The sequence below is a fragment of the Xenopus tropicalis genome, chromosome 2, assembly GCF_000004195.4.
Source record: "Xenopus tropicalis strain Nigerian chromosome 2, UCB_Xtro_10.0, whole genome shotgun sequence".
NCBI lineage: Eukaryota > Metazoa > Chordata > Amphibia > Anura > Pipidae > Xenopus > Xenopus tropicalis.
In genome coordinates, this window is record NC_030678.2 from 77,299,593 (window position 1) to 77,320,079 (window position 20,487).

Consider the following 20,487-nt stretch of genomic DNA (forward strand, 5'->3'; position numbering starts at 1 on the left):
GGACCAGGGAGCAGCTGAGGGAAGTACAGTGTGATAACTACAATATTACTGGTGGGCCACAGTGTTCTGTTTAGTACTTCTAGGGGAGTGTGGTATAATGTATTTCATGTACGTTCCCATTAATCCGTATAAAAGCAGAATGTTATTCTAAAGACTGATCTGTTAATGGTTGCATACAATGAACATGCTGACCAAGTTGTAGTGACCAGCTGTGCAGTTTCACCAATGCCAGTAACGAGCTCCAGTGTTAGTATAGTACAGACACCACAATAACCACTCAAGGTAATCTTTATTCCATTACAAAATACATTTACAATTTTGATCTAATAAATTATGAAAACATAAATCATAAAAATATTTTCATGGATATTTTAAAGAACATGTCTTCAGTTGAAAAACTAAATTAGATTTTATTGTTAATAGAACAGACCAGTAAGAGAGACATGGCACACTGGGAGCATTTACTAACGTTCAATTTTTTTATCCACAATTCATGGTTTTGGGGGTTTTTTGCATATAATTTTGCAGCGGAAAATTTTTTTTTTGTCATTTATTGTGCGACAAAACTGGAATTCGGAAAGCAAAAATATGCCGTCTATAATGGCTGGTGTCCCTTTTACCACTGGAAGAGCTTCTCTTTGCTTCGTTATTTTAAAGGTTTTCAGGTATGGTTGATGCTGTCATTTGTGAAATAATACGAAAAGTTGCATTTTTCCGGTTTCTTTTTTCGTTTGTGCTTTTTCAATTCGGATCTTTTGATAAATGAAAATTAAATTGATAAATGAAATTCGTGCAAATGAGTTTACTTTTGCTTTCAAAAAACCTCTAAAGCCATCTGAAAATAAATCTAAGGATTGCCCCCCTTGTGCCTATCAAAGGCAATCACATGTAATTGTGGGTATACAAACAGGACAGGCAATTACACAATATTTAAGCGACAGTCCATTCAATTGCTATTGGAATAAATGGTGGATGATTCTGAAGGTTTTGTTGTCCATACTACTAACATGATCCCACTTTCCCATACTTGATCATAAAGGGCAGAGTAGTACAGGAAGGTTGAAAGCCTCCATGGCTGGGTTCTTGACATCCAGTACGTAGAGGTGGTCACCAAACAGAAGCATACACAGTTGAAGCTGATTTGGTCCTGGCTTCAACTGCACATACTCCTCGTCTGCAATTGCAACCAAAGAATAAGGGACAGAAGTTCAAGCAGCCAGACATGAAAGACACCAACCCCACTGCTTTTAAGTTAAGTTATGATCAGATATTTCTCCTACTGTCCCCATCATAGTAAATTGGCTGCCCATTAGAAGCAGAACAGTGTTTCTACTGTAATCATTTGCCACCTGTATTATTTAACAAAATCAAGTACAAAGTATTGACAGGGTGCAGAAATGGTTTGTTTGCACACATTTACAGATTTTCAAATATAATTATTAAGTTATTTATAACTTATTTCAGAACTCGTGGAGCATTTAAATCCACTCTTGTGTAAATATCCTCTCATTGGTTAGATTCATGTGTCAGGGATCCTACCATTATGCAGAATTCTGAATGTGGGTTTCTTTGTGGGTACCATCACAGTAGGGAGGATTTTTTGTCTGTTTGCAGCCACAAAGCCACACCTCTTGGTCCTCAGTTGGTGTGAAACGCAGCGGTGACAGGCCAGGAGCAGCTTGTCGGTGGGAGCCATCACAAAAAGGCTAAAGGCAATGGATAAAAATAGATGCAGTGTTAAAAATAAATGGAGTGTGCCTGATAAAAATAGATTAGAATAAAACATGTTATTGCACGTGTGTCACCATTCTGTTTATTCATTTAATTCACATTTATTTTATGTAAGGATATTTGGGAGATCAAAAGGGGCTACTGAACTAATAAACCTTAAACCTCCAGAGTAGCCCTAGGCATTTCATGACAGGCCCAGTGTGGCCCACAGCATTTAATGACACATTTGTCATGTTCTGATGGGGTGGTACCTATAGTAAAAACTATTTTCTGTTCTGAAACACTGTTTTGTAAATGTAAAATGCTGTATCTAACAAATTTGTGTTCCATGATCAACACACCAATGTGATATCTTAAGTATGTATAAATGTGTGGAAATAAATTGTAAAAAATATGTACAAATTACCAGATCTTTAGTCAGTCATATGTATCATTGACAGCCTACCAAAATAAAACAAGGTATATGTGTGTTTATTGCAATGCTGTCCAACTTGTGGTATTGAGGACCGAAAATATTCTGGCCCTCTGGTGGAGGGCCGGTAATGAAAGCCAAGGTTGACCATGCCCAATTTTTGAAACACGTCTACTTTAATTCATCTCAATGCTACCACAAGGACCATACCCACATAAATGGTTATAAAAATGTAATGCCCGCCATTAAATGGCATTGACTGATCCAACATTAAATATGTAATTACATATGCCCAACACCAAATGACATGATCCCACACAATTAAATGACATAGAAATGGCCAGCATCAAATGGCACTGACTCCTCAGAATTAAATGGCCGGAACTAGAGATAAGAAGGGTAGGCAACTACTACTTGACAAGGAGCTATCTGAAGGGGAAAAACTGTGGTTTCTTTTGTTCCATTCTTCTACACAGAGCTATGGGGGTTCAGGGGCTAGTGCAAGTGGTACTAGTAGTGACAAAATAATGGGGATGGGGGAGTCAGCTGTGGAAGACCCAGCATCAGGAGTGAAAGTTTGCTAATAGCACAGCAATTCCCAGGACATAATGGAACAAGGTAGGGGACCCCTAGCAACTACTTCCAAGTGATTGGTCCCTAGATCAGATTCACCTGCCTATAAGCAGTGTAGAGCAAGCAGCATAGGGCAGGTTTTGGCAGCAGGGAAACCCATTAGAACTATGCTAGGAGATACTTTCTTTCAGTTGCAGGGGTTGCTGCATTTACAGGAAGGTGCTTGATGTCACATATTGAACCTCTCTAGATTGATCATGAAAGTGCGGGTGCTGTTCCTACTGTCTGTTTCTGAGGTGTGAATGGTAAACAATAGTGGCACCATTCCTACAATCTGAAGGCACTAGTTAATCTCTCTTAAGATCGTCAAAGCAAATGTTATACAAGGTAAACAGAGAGAGGTGAACAGGAAGACTTTAGGGCTCGGGCCATCAGTTGGACAGCACTGATTTCATGTATTAAGTGTGTGACTGAGAGTATCAAGACTTTTCTTTGTTTCTAGATAACCCTCCCCACCCATAAAATATTCCATATGTTGTTTCCTTACATTACAGAGTCAAGTAACAATGATATAGAAACATGTGCGTTACTTGGAACGTGCGTTACTTGGAACTCAGGGAACGAAACACCTAAATGTCACAGCCCTAACTAAGGGGGTTGCTTGTGCAATCACAAAACTCACATTTAAAATTTAAATTTTACATTTTTTTATACAGTAGATATGGTTTAGTCACTAATCTAAAGAAATGGTCAAATATTTGCTTCAGAATATATGTCCCAAAGCCTTTACCCTATTGCAATGCTTATGCCCTATTGTAACACTAAAGTTAATGTTTTAATGTTCTTGTCATCACACGGTCCTGAAATAGTCACACATGCTGCTATACTCACTTGCTTCTTGCTATGTCCACAGCTACACCATGGATACATCTTCCCTGCTTTCAACTCCACCTTAAATGGGTGTTTGGCAGCAATAACGGACTTAGGTTGTGATGTTGAGCAGGCCTGCTGAGAGTAAAAGAATTAACATGGCAACAGGCTGAAATGGCAAGTTTACAGGCCAAGAGTAAATAGTTAACATTTTATCAGGCATGCATATGGGCTCATCCTTACGACATTTCACCCTGTGTTTCCCTGTAGTGGAGAGCCGAACAAATGCAATTCAGTCTTTTAAGGGCTGAATACACGGTGGCGATTAGTTGCTGCGACCAACTTTCTAAATGATGCGGCAACTTTCCGGCCATGTCATTTAGAAAGTCGGTCTTCGCCCTGAAAAGACTGAATTGTGTTTTGTTCACTACACGGATTCACTACAAGTTTTTTAAAAGTCGCGGCTACTAATTACTTAACTGTCTTAACCCTAAATGTGCTTGTACTCACACAAGCTGATGTAAGTGCTGAACGCAGGTAAAACACAACATGCTGCACCTATGCGAGTACAGGCACATTTAAAAGACTGAATTGTGTTTAGTCCTGCATTTTCTTGTGGTGGAACATAGGTGTGCTCCACCGCAAGGAAACTCTGGCCAAAATGCCCGTGAGGACGAACCCTTAAGGATGATGGCCCGCGAAGCGAGTTAGTCGGCGACTAGCTGAGATGCCTTTCGACCAGCAACAATAGAAGTTGCCAGTTAAAAGGCCTACACATCACTTCTGCTTTCTGAAGTCATGCAAAGTTTCTACCTGCAAGCAACTTCTAATGCGTATGCACAATTGCAGGGAGTGGTTAGTAAGGCTAACTTCACAGAAAGATTAATTAATGAGAGTAAATTTAAATGATGGGAAATAAGGTTTGTGGAGTGTTTCAGATAGAGGAAATGGTTAATAAAAATGTGCATGCATAGTGAGTCAGCATCAGCTAAAAGAGAAAGGTTAATGAGGGTGGTGGCAAAGAGTAGAAAGGTTGATTTCTATTATCTTTATTTATATAGCAAATATCTTCCCATCAGTCCCTTCCCCAATGAGATTCACAGTCTAAGGTCCTTATCACACACACACTAGAGACAATGTTATCAGCAACCAATTAACCTGCCTGTATGTTTATTTTTGTTGTGTGGGAGCAACATAGAATACCTCAAGGAAACCCATGCAAGCAATTAGAAAATATTCAAAATATACATATCAGCTACTAATCACCGCATGTGTCTTTATCCTAAAAGCTGAGATAACAAGCGTTAATAAGAGGGAATAGGCTAATAAAAGAGCTGGCCGAGAGGGAAAAGTTTAAGGGCTCTGGCACACGGGGAGATCAGTCGCCCGCGACAAAACTCCCTGTTCGCGGGCGACTAATCTCCCCGGATTGCCATCCCACCGGCGAAAATGTAAATCGCTGGTGGGATGGTATACGCGGCGGCGCGATTTAAATTGCAGGCGACTAATCTCCCCGTGTGCCAGAGCCCTAAGAATTCCGGCAACGAGGGACCATTGGGAAGGGTTAATGAGATCACTGGCTGAAAAGAGAAGGGTTCATTTAGGGGGATCAGTGGCCGCTGAGCACTTTTGCAATTTACATTAAAACAGTTTAAGGTATCAGTTTGAAGTTTATAACAGGCTTACCTCTCTTTAAAAAGCTTAGACTGTCAGCAACCCGATCTGTGAACTTTAGTCCATTAACCCTTGAGCTTCTGAAAAACCTACTTTAGCAGTCTAAAAAGACTCATATTTCAGAATTCACCTTAAGATGATTGTAAATTGCAAAAGTTCTCAAACAGGTTTACTGGGTAAGTCTTCAAAATATCCCCTTTTAAGTTACATTAAGCTGCAAACCGAAAATGAGTGCCAACTGAAAGGCAAGGGTTAATAAATTGGAATTAGGGAGGTCTGTGAACAAAAACACTGTTTTCACAGCTGAAGTGTAATTACAAACACACACCATGCAGCATTTGCAGAATATGGTTCTATAGTCTTGGTTTATAGCCAAACCCTGCAGTAAGAAAGTGAAAGTAGGGACACACTTCAAATGATTCCCAGAAGACACACATACCCGAATCACTGTGAATCTTAATGCCTGGATTGCTTTCATGTTCTTTTCTCCTTGCTAGACGCTAGATTCTAAGAAGGGCGTGATGTCACAGCCATGTGATCAAATTGTGGGTGGAAAAGTGGGTGGTCACTTTAAGCTGCAGAGTAAAATTAGATAACTGCTTTAGTTTAGCAAACAGCAAACACTCCAAGAGCACAGTACAGAGACTCTTTTAATGCCCTCAAGAACCGTTCCCCTATCAATACAATTGCAGACCTCTCACTCACCCTTTAGGCATGTTAATGCACCGTCACCAGAACTCATTTAAATCTTCCCTCCCTTCTCTGTATGGACAAACAGCAGCACTATTTTAAACAGTCCCTGGGACATTATGATCTCAAATATGTTTATTCCAGCATCTTGCCATGTGCTGTAGGTAGCATTGAACTGTACTGTATTTTTTTGCTGGTTTAATTTATTTGTGACCACATTGTTAGCAAAATGTGTTAACGATCAAGGGAAATTGATAAACAATGCAAAATAGGCAAAAGCATGCAAATAGAGAATTGTATGTGTGTATATCTTTATTTATAAAGCTCTATTTATGTACGCAACGCTGTACAGTAGAATAGATTAATACAACGGGGGGTTATTAAAATAATAATAAATACAAAGTATAACAATAAATACAAGGTACAGTTGCCAAGGTCGGACTGGGGAATGCAGGGACCTCTGGGGCTGCCGCCCCAGGGGCCCTGCACCCCCAAAGGTGCCCACACTGGCCACATCACCCACCCCCCCGCCCAATGTCCTCCCCTGACGCGTTTCCCTTATGCGCGCTCATCAGCAGCCAGGGGAAGCGGCAACAGGGTCTGAGCCACCGGAGCCCACTAGTCCGACCCTGACAGTTGCAATAAGTAAAGAATCAAAGAGACAAGAGAATAGAAGTCCCTACTCAGCAGAGCATACAATCCAAATGGGAGGGTAACTTACAGACACAAATAGGCAAATATAAGTGCTGTAGGTTACAGTGGGCGACATTGCAAAATAAGTGCTAGTTCCCAGATCAGGTGCTGTGCGAGTGCTCCAAAAGGTAGGCTTTAAATTTAGTTTTAAAAAAACTGAGGGAGGATTCTCTCATTTCAAATGTAAGGGGCAGCAAGGCAGAAAGGTTTAAGGCAGGAAACGGTAGTAATAACGGGGGGTGCAAACAAGTGGTTGCCCTGTGAAGAGCGGAGGAGTCAGCCAGGAACGCATGGAAACGATAAGAGAAGAGATGTAGTGAGGAGCAGAGAAATGGAGAGCTTTGAAGGTTAAGAGAAGGAGTTTGTAAGATATTTTTTGATTAATAGGAAGCCACAAGTGACAAGTCTGAACTCTCCTGGATGAGAGGAGTAGAATTCTTGCAGCAGTATTTAGTACAGACTGCAGGGGGGGCAAGATGGGAGTTAGGGAGGCCAGTTAGTAGCAGGTTACAGTAGTCAAGTAAGGATAAGATGTGTTTTTAAACTGCAAGATATTTCTTTGTGTGTCAGTAAATTGAAGAAGAATGTATTTTGAGTATAGGTGGTCATACACATTCAAATTTTAGTCTTCTTCCGACGAAAACTAACATTCAAATTGAAACTGTAGGATAAATTGGAGGATGTTCTGATCATAAAATAACTGTGAAACAACAACTATACGAAAGTGACATCCTGGAAATGCATTGTAGGTCACCAAAGGATATAGTCAGATACACAATACATGCACAGATTTAACATTATCCAACCAATATTTTATAACCTGTCCTATCAACACAATGCCAACTTTTCATTTAATGGTAACAGAAGGAACAGGAATTATAAGGGTAAATCCAAGCGCACCGGACAACAGGATATTCTCTTAAAACTTAATCTTTATTCATCCATTAAAAACATGCCACGCCTAATGCGTTTCGTGCACAGATGCACTTAATCATAGGCAGGAAGTGCACATACATCACAGGGAATTTAAACAGAAAAATGCAGATTGACAAAACATCGTAGTGAAAATTAACAAAACAAACCACACCCCCCAGAGGTAAGATTAAAGGAGAAAAAAGACCAAAAGAGAAACATCCTGAATTTTTACATTTAAAGAAAGAAAAAAAAAAATTTTCTTTTTCTTTTATCAAGTAAATGTTGCAATGAATCGATTATATCAATAGTAGTGATAAATAACAACAATAATTAGCTTAAACTCATTCTTAAAAATCATGAATCAATCCAGTGAACTAAACAATATCAGCTAAAAATTTGTAAATAGATTATATTATACTCATTTAATCGCATCATGATCGTGTTATGTGTAATGACCAATATCAAGACAGAATTTTAGCTACAATATCTACTGAAAATTTGTACATAGGTAAAGTTACACTAATTTAATTCAATTAATTTGATTTAGTTTACATTAATTTAATTTAATTTTAGTTATTTAAAAATAAATAGAGAGAATGATTTTAAATTAGTCACATAATGGGCATTTTTTAAACATAAGTTTAAGAGAATATCCTGTTGTCCGGTGCGCTTGGATTCACCCTTATAATTCCTGGATTTCTGCCTTGGCTACGGGTTCAGGGCCCTGAGCACCCGGACCACTACGGGACTACGGTGAGCTCCTTTATATCGCCTTTTTTAGACTTTTCTGTTGTACTTGAGCGATAGACCTTGGGTATGAACACCCGGGTCTCTACTTAATGTTTGGTACGGATTTATAATTCTGTTTATTTGAGCCAGTTACTTAGATTAGAGTCTGGTCCTTAAATTGACATTAGCATTTAATTTTGAGCGAGCATAATAATTCTGTATTTGGTTTAACAGAAGGAACAGAAGTATAAATGCCTCCTAATATTTTAAAACAGGTAGTAGTATAAAGCCATACTAAACGTTATGATTTAAGTCCCTAGAACAAATAAAGTATAAATCCAGACACAACTACATGTTGAATTCTGCCCAAATGCATTAGGAGTCATTTACAATGACCTACACAAGTGTCCACTTATTGACACTATTAACTGTTCATTCAGTCAACAGTTGACCTGTTCTGGTTACAGATAAAATAAAATCAAGTGTAAAGCGCAGACCACAACAGCAGTTTAGTTTTATGTTTAATGCTTTTTTTGTTTTAAAGTGTGTGACTTTTAGGGTAGTATGGGAAATATAGTTTCTTTTTAATTAATACTTCCAGGAGTAAGCTTACATATTTATCAATTCATTATTTGTTGTTGGCTAGGGATTTGTGATGAGCAAAATTAATAGGCAGGCATGGATTCACAGTGCGACAAAAAATCGTTGCCTGTGTCAAAAAAAATTGTTGAACACGACAATATTTTTTGACGCGCATCATTTTCGGTATTTCATGATTTTTTCATTGTTTCTTGAATCTTTTCAAATATTGCCAAATTATTCGGCAACACTAGACAGATTCACTCATCGTTATGGAAAATGTAGTTCAAGAGAAACATGGATTTTGGGACTCCACAATTTAAACAATAAGTTTTAACAAGAACCATCTGTATTGTACCTGAACACAGGGGCTGTTCATTTAAATTTTCCCGTATCACAATTTATGCCTGCTAAAAGTTGCGTAGCTACAATACAGTGGACCACGTGACTGCAGAAGGGGCGATACAAAAGTTGCGTAACTACAATACAGTGGACCACGTGACTGCAGAAGGGGCCCTGAACAGTTGTGGGATCAGCACATGTGCTCTTTCCAGCTAGTGATAATACAACATGGGTCACACTGGACTTTCTTATCCAGGCGGCTACGTGGAGGAGTAAGGGAGAGGGTTTTGTGAAACTACACCTCCTGATGGAGATGCTTGGTAACTGTTTTCATGGCTGCTAATGTCAAGGGAATCTTTACTGGGCCTTGTTGACACCTGGCTCCCTAAAAACCTCTACCTTGGTCGGAAGATAGAAGGCCAAATAGAGAGTATCGCCCCTTTCCACTTACTATATAAAAGTGTAACAGGAAGTGGTCACTATCTCTAAGAACCAATAACACAGATTTGTAAATAAGATAACTTAAATACAGAGGTTTCCTATTCCATTTGGCAAAGGCCATTAGAGGGTTAATACTCCCTGCCATGAGGAAAGTACAGGAAATAACAACATAACATTTCCCCTACCCCATGTACACATCTCTTTCTTCCTGTTGTGCAATGCAAAATGCAAAAATGAATAGAATAGTCAGTGACAGCATGACCCTGATACATTTTCAAGGGCAAGTTAAACACATTTTTCTATTTTACACACTTCCAAAAGGGGAGTTAATCATCATCATTATTTTCTATTTCACATACTTTCAAGGAGAAGTTAATCATATCATTTTTTTCCATTTTTAACATTTTCAAGGGGAAACTGAATAGCTTTAATGTTTTCCAAAAGGCAAGTGAGGAAAAAGAGCACCAACCATGCCCTCAATCATGAAGGCATGTGGGACATTTTTTATATATTAAAGTGATACTGACAGCCACTTAAAATTTTTTTTTACACCTGCTGTTGTGTTTTAATTTGTATCAGCTTTATATTACTTATAAACTAAATCTGCAAAGTTTTTTTGCTTCATAATCATGGTAGCACAAATTACAGACCCACAGAGCAGCCATGTTTGTTCTTCTCTTCCAGGTTTTAATATAAATGTCTCCCAAGTGAATAAATATGCCCAATCACAAACCTGCAACGCCCCTTCTGCTTTCAGCTGGTGTGTGACAAGCTTGTTGTTGTCTATGTGTAATGGGAGGGGGGGAGAGAGCCCTTAGAAGCAGCTACGGGAAAGCTTAAGCTGGCCTGCTATTTAATTCTTTGTGGGAAGAGCAGAGAGGGGGCACAGCCCTTTGAAGTAGAAGATCAAGCCTGCCTGCTATCTAGTTCATAACGCTATGCAATGCTATGCGAGGGAGCGAGGGGGAACTCTTTGAAGCAAACGGCAAGCTGAATCCTCCCAGTTTATGACGTAGTCCTTTTGACAGATTGAAAAGCTACAGTCGGGCTGCCGGTCAGGTTCAGGATCTTCAGTAGGATTTATGTAGAGAAACAGGACTTTTAGGAAAAAACAGTCAACATGACCTATAGGTAGGTTTGAAAGTAGGTTCATATTTTTATAAGAAAATTTTTGGTGTCAGTATCACTTTAAAACTAATCATAAAAAAACATTGATTGTCCAATAATAGTATTAACCAGTTGGTTACAGCCACATATGGCAGAATCTCAACTGTGGATAAGTGCAGGCAGCCAACAATCAGCCCTTATGCCTGTATCAGTGCTTTTCTGTGTCTGCACAACCGGAACAACTGTGCTGACAATGGTTCAGAGCGCATTTTGTCTCTGATACTGAAGAGTGCTGGTCCGAAAGAAGAGGCTGATTGTTGGCCTGCATTTATTTATCCACAGTTCAGATTTCACCATGTGTACCCATAGCCTACCCCTCAATTTTTCTTCTACCCCCCCCACCCCCTTCCTTCTCTTCATCTTCTCTTAGGTCCCTGAAAGACGAGGAGATTAGTCCCTCGGGATTAATCTCCTCTAGTGCAGGCGACTGATCTTCTTTAAATATACTAAGTGGCAATAATGTAAATTGCTGGTGGGCAAACACTGAAGTTTCCTCGCAAACAAATAATCCCATCTGTCAATGGCCTTATCCTCTTTTTTTTTTGTTTTTCTTTTAGGCTAATGCCAAAAAAGGCTGAAAATCAATCTGCTGAAAACTGCAGTCTGAGATTCAGGCCCTACACTGGCATTAGCCTCCTACTTTGCCTAGGTGCAGGTGTATTTTGTGGCAGGCTGAGAGCAGCAGAGTTTTAGGCAGCGGTGTAACAATGAGGCGCTGGGCCACCACGCAGAAAAGAGTCTTCAGAGCGGCCTGGCATGCACTTACCCAGTCCTACCTCTATGACCTATCTGTAAGGCTAATGCCAGACGAGGCGTAAGCCCGAAAATATTCGCCCTGCCCCTTGTCTGGCATTTGCCTAATATAGTGCTTTGTGAAAAATGTGTTCCCAGCTAAAAAAAATGTCTTACTTTTTAAACCAAAAATGAACTTAAAAAAATTAGAAATGTAACTTTTACATTTATAGATTTTTTTGTACTAATTATAGTTATGTTTATGTTGATTTTGTAAATTATTTGCCTTTCCTTAGACATATACATTAAAGGAACAGTAATTTCAAAAAATTAAAGTGTTTTAAAGTAATTAAAATATAATGTGCTGTTGCTCTGCAAAAAACTAGTGTTTTTGCTACAGAAAAGCTACAATATAAATAAGCTGCTGTGTAGCCATGGGGGCAGCCATTCAAGCTGGAAAAAAGGAGAAAAGGCACAGGTTACATCGCAGATAACTAGTAGATAAGCCCCATATAATGGGGGTTTATCTGTTATCTGCTAAGTAACCTGTGCCTTTTCTCCTTTGAATGGCTGCCCCCATGGCTACACAGCAGCTTACTTATATAAACTATAGTAGTCTTTCTGAGGCAAACACACCAGTTGTAGCAATGCAGGGCAACAGTACATTATATTGTTATTACTTTTATACACTTTCATTTTTTGGTGTTACTGTTCCTTTAATTTAGTTGATATTTTTCACATGTATTATTTTCTGACTAAAGAATTAATAAAGGTCAGTCGATCCGGGGTAGAGGCTGTTTTTTTTCTGTGAAAATATTTGTTAAAAAAAACTTAATATGATTTTACTTTTTAAAATTTAAAAAAATACATTTATGATATTGGATATAACATATACCACTTTGACTTTTCTTTAAACATTTGAAGGGCATTTTGGAAGCTTTTGAAATTGAAATATGTCAAATTATTACAAATTAAAAAGGCAGCTTCCTAACTTAATTATTACTGTTTGAATTTGAATTGCTAAAATTTCTTTATATACTTACTATTTTCACAGATTTTCAAAATGCCAAATTGCATGTGAAAGGCTGCTCACACAGAAGCAAGAAAAACTTGTTTCCTGATGTGATATTATATGTATTTCCTTTTTCACTTGAACGCATTAAAGTATGGCTTTTACAAACTGGTCAACCGTTCAACAACATTAAACTACTTGCTAATCATATTTTGGAATGCAAAAAAACGATAAATACCAAATGTGTTCGGCTCATTTTAAATCAGACCGCTGTTATAAACCGTGACACTAGATCTTTGAAGTCAGATAATGTTTCTACCATATTTCGATCCTCCTACTGAAGGTGGAATAATCATTAATGAAAAGATTACACCACGTGCATATAAAAGGCTTAAAAACAATCAGCCCTCTCTCTCACACACTTCACGTGGATGCTGAAACACAGACTGATACCACTTCAGTTATAAATGAAGTCAAACTATGAGCTACAATGAGTTTATCCATTTCATGAGCAAGCAGACATTTTTATACATACATACAGTAACCTGTAATTTCTGTATCTCAACTACCACCAAGAGAAGAGTATCCAGCTGAGTTTTCTATAAAAAAACTTATATCATATATATTTTTTCAGGCATTCAACACCGCTATCGTCTGCATCACAGTCACCACAAAGAGAAAATAATCTAGTTGAATTAATGAAAGAAAACTCAGATCATACATATTTTCTCAGGCACTCAACACCTGTAATGTCTGTATCACAGCCACCTCCAAGAGAAGATTATCTAGATGAATTTGCAAGCGGAAACTTTGCTACACAGAAGTACATACAAAAAGAAGATGATGATATTAGTGGAATTTTTCCAATAAAAGACAATGATTCTTTATAAGGTGTCCAACTATCACTCACTTTTGAAGAATCAATAGACATTCTTGAAAAAACAGATCCAAAAGATCCTGATTACATTCAGGAAACGCCAAGTCTCAATGAGTCTGAAAACTGTTTTAAAATGAGGGATGAAGATAAAGACATGGTCACTGAAAGAACATTTATTATTTTTGAATCATGTCTAGATTCACTTTTATATAAGGTCAAGTGTCAAGGAGAAAACTGATGTTCAAATGAAGAAGTACAACTTGAAAAATAGGAACATATGTCTTTGCAAAATGTGCAAAGGGACATACATTTAAAGTTTTTGAAAGTCATCCGCTACATGCTGCAGGGAATGTGCTACTTGCAGCCTCCATTCTTTTCAGCGGTTCTAATTTTCAGAAGGTGCAGGAATTTCTAAATATTTATGGAGTTTGTCAGATTTCAGAAAAATCATATTAGTGATATCAAAATAAATTTTGCTTCCCCATCATCAAATTGGCATGGAAAAATGATCAAGACAGCAAAGAAACCTCTTTGTTTTATTGGTGATGGTCAGTTCGATAGCCCCGGGCACAGTGCTAAATATTGTGTCTAGACAATGATGGATATTGTCACAGATAAAATTGTAAATTTTGAAGTTGTTCAAAAGACACAAACTGGATCCTCTGGTGGAATGGAGAAATTTGGCTTTGAAAAATGTATGGAGAGAGCAAAATCTGCTGCCTAGACATTTGTATTTTCCCAAGTATCTGTAAAATTTTCAGACGTCAAAGAGTTTATTATTATTATTATTTATATAATAATAAAAGATAAACATATTGATCATCAATATGACATTTGGCATTATGCAAAATGACTTAAAAAAAAACTACCTGCTACAAGTAGAAAGAGACATTGCAAAACGTGCAAAGGGACATACTGTACATTAAAAGTTTTTGAAAGTCATCCACGCCATGCTGCAGGGAATGTGCTACTTGCAGCCTCCATTCTTTTAAGCGGTTCTAATTTTCAGAAGGTGGAGGAATTTCTAAATATTTATGGAGTTTGTCAGATTTCAGAAAAGTCATATTATTGATATCAAAATAAATTTTGGTTCCCCATCATCAAATTGGCATGGAAAAATGATCAACACAACATAAAGAGACAATTAGAAGGGAAACCTCTTTGTTTTATTGGTGATGGTCAGTTCGATAGCCCCAGGCACAGTGCTAAATATTGTGTCTAGACAATAATGGATATTGTCACAGATAAAATTGTACATTTTTAAGTTGTTCAAAAGACACAACCTGGATCCTCTGGTGGAATGGAGAAATTTGGCTTTGAAAAATGTATGGAGAGAGCAAAATCTGCTGGCCTAGACATTTGTATTTTCCCAAGTATCTCTAACATTTTCAGAGACGTCAAAGAGTTTATTATTATTTATATAATAATAAAAGATAAAAATATTGATCATCAATATGACATTTGGCATTATGCAAAATCACTTCATAAAAAACTACTTGCTACAAGTAGAAAGAGACATTGCAAACCAATCATTCCCTGGATAGGAAAAATAATACATAATTTATGGTGGTGTGTAAAAAACATGTAACAAAGATGTTAATATTTTGAAGGAAAAATGGCTATCCGTAGTCTTTCACATCACCAGTCAGCATGAATGGGAAACTGTATAAAAAGTGCCAACTTTCCATTATTCTAATATTGTCACATGAAGAAAACCAATCCTTGCGGCTCCAAAAAGGAACACCTGCTTACTATCAGATTGAGGAGATTGTGCACAATGATAAACTGATACTTAATCTAACACATCTAAAAATGAACTGCCATACTGGTGCTGTTGAAGTGTACCACAGTAATTCATTTAAATATAGACCCAATTAAATTCGTTTTGGAATAGATGGTATGGAAGCGAGAACAAAATTAGCAGCACTTGCACATAACAACAAGGTTGGATGGAAACAGGCAGTGGTACATATTTCATGCAAACACACTGCAGCAGAAGGAACAGGAAGAACAAAACTGGTTTTCCCTAAAGGCGAAAAAAACAATGGGTTGTTCGTGTTGTCTATGAGGCAATGTGCAATGACCATTTGGAAGGGATGATGACTGATGTCATCAAAATGTGTAAAAGTGAACTGCAATCCACATGGTTTTCAAGGGTACCACTATTCCCTCAAAATATAGCGAGTATTGAATGCCCCAACAAAGAGGAAGCTGTGGCACAACACAAATCAAGATTTGGAATAATTTACCATGAAGGAGAGGATTCAGATGTGGACACTGATGGGGACAGTGATCGGGAACAATAACATTTCTTACATATATGATAACATGCCACATAGAACTTGATCTGCACACAGAAAATAATCTTAAAAAATACATTTTTCTAAAAATGAAAATACCAAAATTAGTTATCTGTATCAGTTATCAGTAGTTATCGTCTATTAGCTTCACAAAACAATTTCCACTGTTTGAAGTTCACAAGAATCTTTTTCCAAACAAAACAACTAGGCAAGAAATAAATGTGACTGAAAATACAGCAATGGCATGCATTTTTTCTCTCATTTAAAAATGTTTAATTTTGTTGATCCCCATGGGTAAAACAAGAACATCCATTCATTTCTGCAACAAATCTACCATTTCAATAAGCAAACCAATGAAAGCAGGCTGAAAATTTGAATACATAACCTGAATGCATCAATTCCACAGTAAGCATGTTTCATCAAATATCGCACAAACATATACTGTATATGTATGTTATACACAGACTGTCTTCTTGTTATCTTGAAGCCTGACTTTTATGCAAAGAGCTGTGTGTCATTCCTATAACAATGATACCTGTTACAGACATTCACCATCCTTCAAATCAACGTCAAGAGACGTTCACCCGTTCTAAAAATTTGCTGTTCCACGCAGGTGACCCAAGAGCACCCACGGGTTTTCTGCTGACCTTTCCGCTAAGCAGACCAGAAGGACATTATAAGCGCCAACATTGAACACGCAACTTGAATGCACCAATTTTGCAGAAGCATCTTTGACCATCATGCATGCGCACATACATGTATTTTATACAAAGACTTGTCTTCTTGTCACTCTGTTGGCCTAGCTTTCATGCAAAGTGCTGTGTGGCATTCCAATGAGGATGATATTGTAACAGCCAGCCATCGAACAGTAAGCGATGTTCTGATTCGGAACAACCAACTTTCTTGTTCTTTTCCTATTATAAATGCATAAAATTGCTGTTCCCTGCAGATGACCCAAGAGCACCCACTAGTTTTCCACTGACCATCCTTCATTCTGCAAAGCAGACCAGAAGGACATCATTAGCGCCAACATTGAACACGTGTCTTGAATGCATCATTTCTACAGTAAGCATCTGTCCCCTAAAAATCGTGCACACGCGCACAGCTGTTTGTTTTAAGCACAGACTGTATTTTTGCTACTCCTCGACTCCCTGATTATGTACTACCTTAACATTTTCAAAACCTGAGATGTAAAACTTCACTCCAAGCCATCAAAAAGTGGATGCTCTTGGGTCACCTGTGGGGAATCACAGGTGACCCAAAAGCATCCACTTTTTGATGGCTTGGAGTGATGGCACCCAAAGGAATTAGAAAGTATTTGGACCTGGAGAGACCATTCCTGTGCACATATGTGTGTACAGTCATATGAAAAAGTTTGGGAACCCCTCTCAGCCTGCATAATTTACTCCACTTTCAACAAGAAAGATAACAGTGGTATGTCTTTCATTTCCCAGGAACATCTGAGTAGTGGGGTGTTTTCTGAACAAAGATTTCAGTGAAGCAGTATTTAGTTGTATGAAATTAAAATAAAATGTGAAAAACTGGCTGTGCAAAACTTTGGGTAACCTTGTAATTTTGCTAATTTAAATGCATGTAACTGCTCAATACTGATTACTGGCAACACCAAATTGGTTGGATTAGCTCATTAAGCCTCGAAGTTCATAGGCAGGTTTGTCCAATCATGAGAAAAGTAATTAAGGTGGCCACTTGCAAGTTGTGCTTCCGTTTGACTCTCCTTTTAAAGAGTGACAGCATGGGATACTCAAAGCAACTCTCAAAAGATCTGAAAACAAAGGTTGTTCAGTATCATGGTTTAGGGCAGTGCTGTCCAACTTCTGCGGTGCCGAGGGCCGGAATTTCTTGCGCATACACGGTGGAGGGCCGCTAATGGCAGCCACTCCCCCTTTTAAACCACACCCACTTCAAACCACACCCATTTTATCACAATGGTGGTAGTGCAGCAAAAACCCAAATGCTTGGTCCTCACTGCAGGGATATCAACCATCATTCATATGTGAAAGAATTATATATGTCATAGTAAGACACACCCTAAAATCCATATGACTTCTCCTCCCCTGTGGATAGCACAGCAACCCCCAGTACATAATTACACACCTTAGGGATCATTTAATGGCTATTTCTGCCCTACCCTGCCTGTGTGTGCCATACTCTGCCCTACCCTGCCTGTGTGTGCCATACTCTGCCCTACCCTGCCTGTGTGTTCAATACCCTCCCTGTCCTATGCTGCCTGTTTGTGCAATACCCTCCCTGCCCTATGCTGCCTATGTGCCATACTCTGCCTACCCTATGCTGCCTGTGTGTGCCATACCCTCCCTGCCCTATGCTGCCTATGTGCCATACTCTGCCTACCCAATGCTGCCTACACACAGACAGCATAGTCAGGCAGTACATACAATGTCTGAGGTGTGAACAGACAAACAATATGGGTGATTACAGCCTGAGCCTGAGGTGTGAACACTGCAGGGGTTGAACAATGCATAGATTAAAAGGTGTGAACAACACAGGGGATTACATGTTTAAACAATACAGAGGGTTTACAGCCTGAATCTGAGGTGAGAACCATGCAGGGGGGCAGTTAATCTCAGTACTGATACCATTTAAAGCTTACACAAGGGTAAAACATCAAAGCAGCCAGACAGGTGGGGGGCCACACAGAGGGGGGTCGCGGGCCGCATGCGGCCCGCGGGCCGCCAGTTGGACAGCACTGGTTTAGGGGAAGGCTACAAAAAGCTATCTCAGAGGTTTAATGTCAGTTTCAACTGTAAGGAATGTAATAAGGAAATGGAAGGCCACAGGAACAGTTGCTGTAAAATCCAGGTCTGGCAGGCCAAGAAAAATACAGGAGAAGCATATGCGGAGGATTGTGAGAATGGTTACAGACAACCCAAAGATCACCTCCAAACCTGCAAGAACATCTTGCTGCAGACGGTGCAGCCGTACATCATTTGTTCAGTTCAGTGCAATTTGCACAAAGAACATCTGTACAGGTTAATGAGAAAGAAGCCCTTTCTGCACTCATGCCACAAACGGAGTTGCTTATTGTATGCAAAAGCTCATTTAGACTAGCCACAGTCATTTTGGAACAAAGTGCTTTGGACTGATAAAAGTTGAGTTATTTGGTCATAACAAAAATCGCTTTGCATGGCGGAAGAAGAACACTGCATTCCGAGAAAAACACCTGCTACCTACTGTCGAGGGTCGAATGAATTCAACCCAATATCAACAAATTCTTCAGGATAATGTTCAAGCATCAGTCACAAAGTTGAAGTTATGCAGGGGTTGGATATTCCAACAAGAAAATGACCCTAAACAAAGGCATTTATGCAATATTCTGTAATGACCGTCACAGTTCCCCAACTTAAATATCATCGAAAATCTATGGGATGATTTGAAACAGGCTGTCCATGCTCAGCAGCCATCAAATTTAACTGAACTGGAGAGATTTTGTATGAGCAAATGGTCAAAAATACCACCATCCAGAATCAAGACACTCATCAAAGGCTATAGGAGGCGTCTAGAGGCTGTTATATTTGCAATAATGAGGCTCAAGTAAGTATTGATGTAATATCTCAGTTGAGGTGTCCAAATTTATGCACCTGTCTAATTTTATGATGCATATTTTCTGTTAAACCAATAAACTTAATGTCACTGCTGAAATACTACTGTTTCCATAAGGCATGTTATATATTAAAAGGAAGTTGCTACTTTGAAAGCTCAGTCAATGATATACAAAACTCCAAAGAATTAAGAGGGGTTCCAAAACTTTTTCATATGACTGTATAAATCCTGTCAGAACTTATTCAGCTTTTTTGCAAAATTGGCATCTATACAAAGAAATTGAAAAGAAGGAAAAGCAAAAATCATACAAAACTGGTTGCCTTACTGTGCACAACCTTTAATAATCAAGGATGTGGCCGCATTCAGAATCAACCAGTCACATTCAGTCTCATCTCAGTTATTAGTATCCACCTGACTGAAAGTGGCTCCAACTGAGCTCAGATAAAGTTCCTGTAGGATTATATTTTTTTCACATACTCCATAAGCTATAGTCCACAAAGAACTTTTTATCATTGAAAGGTATCTATCAGGACAGGGGTACAAAAAGGTATCCAAATAATTCCATAGCGCACCATTCATGTTTCCCGAGTTGTGGTTATTTTAGGTATGCCTTGATAAATTCATGTTTTTATTATATTTTAAGACTGTTCTCTCTTTCCTTTGATTAGTACCCCAATCACTGATTCAGATATGCATCATCTATTTACTAATAATATATTAGCCATTTCTAAATCTTGCAAATCCTTTCTACATCTATTGCGAAAACAAACGCCTCTGTCCAATCATTGGACAATGTATGCCCATCTGTGTCGTTTGTGACTTTAATTGGCTTATTTATCAATTTTCAGGTTTGTGAATTCAAGATTTTTCTAATTCAAAAAAATTCGTCTTTTGAATGCTTGCTTATTTATTATTGAGGAAATCTCATTTGAATAAACGCGAATCTCTCAAATTTGTAAGTTTACAAACTCAAAATGAAAATAAGGCTTGATTTTGTCTAGGAACACTCCCATTGACTTCGAAAGTAGGTATTGAAAAGGTGATGAAAAGTTGATGTAACTCTGTACAAACATCTGGACCAACTAATCCCATGGAATTCCTTTTACTTCACACTTCAGTAACTAACCTTAATTTATATCAAGTCATTTGATCCACATTACCCTGTACCTTA

The 20,487-nt window shown here is 38.4% G+C and overlaps 1 protein-coding gene across 4 annotated transcripts; it reads right to left on the bottom strand.

The window, feature by feature from the left end:
* Window positions 1-270: 270 nt before the first annotated feature.
* Window positions 271-5,807, bottom strand: cisd3 (CDGSH iron sulfur domain 3). Of its 4 annotated transcripts, none has more exons than XM_031895647.1 (4): window positions 5,700-5,807; window positions 3,608-3,721; window positions 1,540-1,706; window positions 271-752 (listed from the first exon to the last, which is right to left on the bottom strand). In XM_031895647.1, exons 1-3 carry the CDS (start codon window positions 5,736-5,738, stop codon window positions 1,542-1,544), a joined length of 318 nt encoding a protein of 105 aa, XP_031751507.1. In that variant the 5' UTR covers window positions 5,739-5,807; the 3' UTR covers window positions 271-752; window positions 1,540-1,541. The 4 variants fall into 4 exon arrangements, with proteins under 4 accessions (XP_031751507.1, XP_031751508.1, XP_012811815.1 ...); XM_031895648.1 differs by having other exon boundaries at window positions 271-1,174; XM_012956361.3 differs by having other exon boundaries at window positions 271-1,174; window positions 3,608-3,724; window positions 5,700-5,805.
* Between the last annotated feature and the right edge of the window lie 14,680 nt (window positions 5,808-20,487).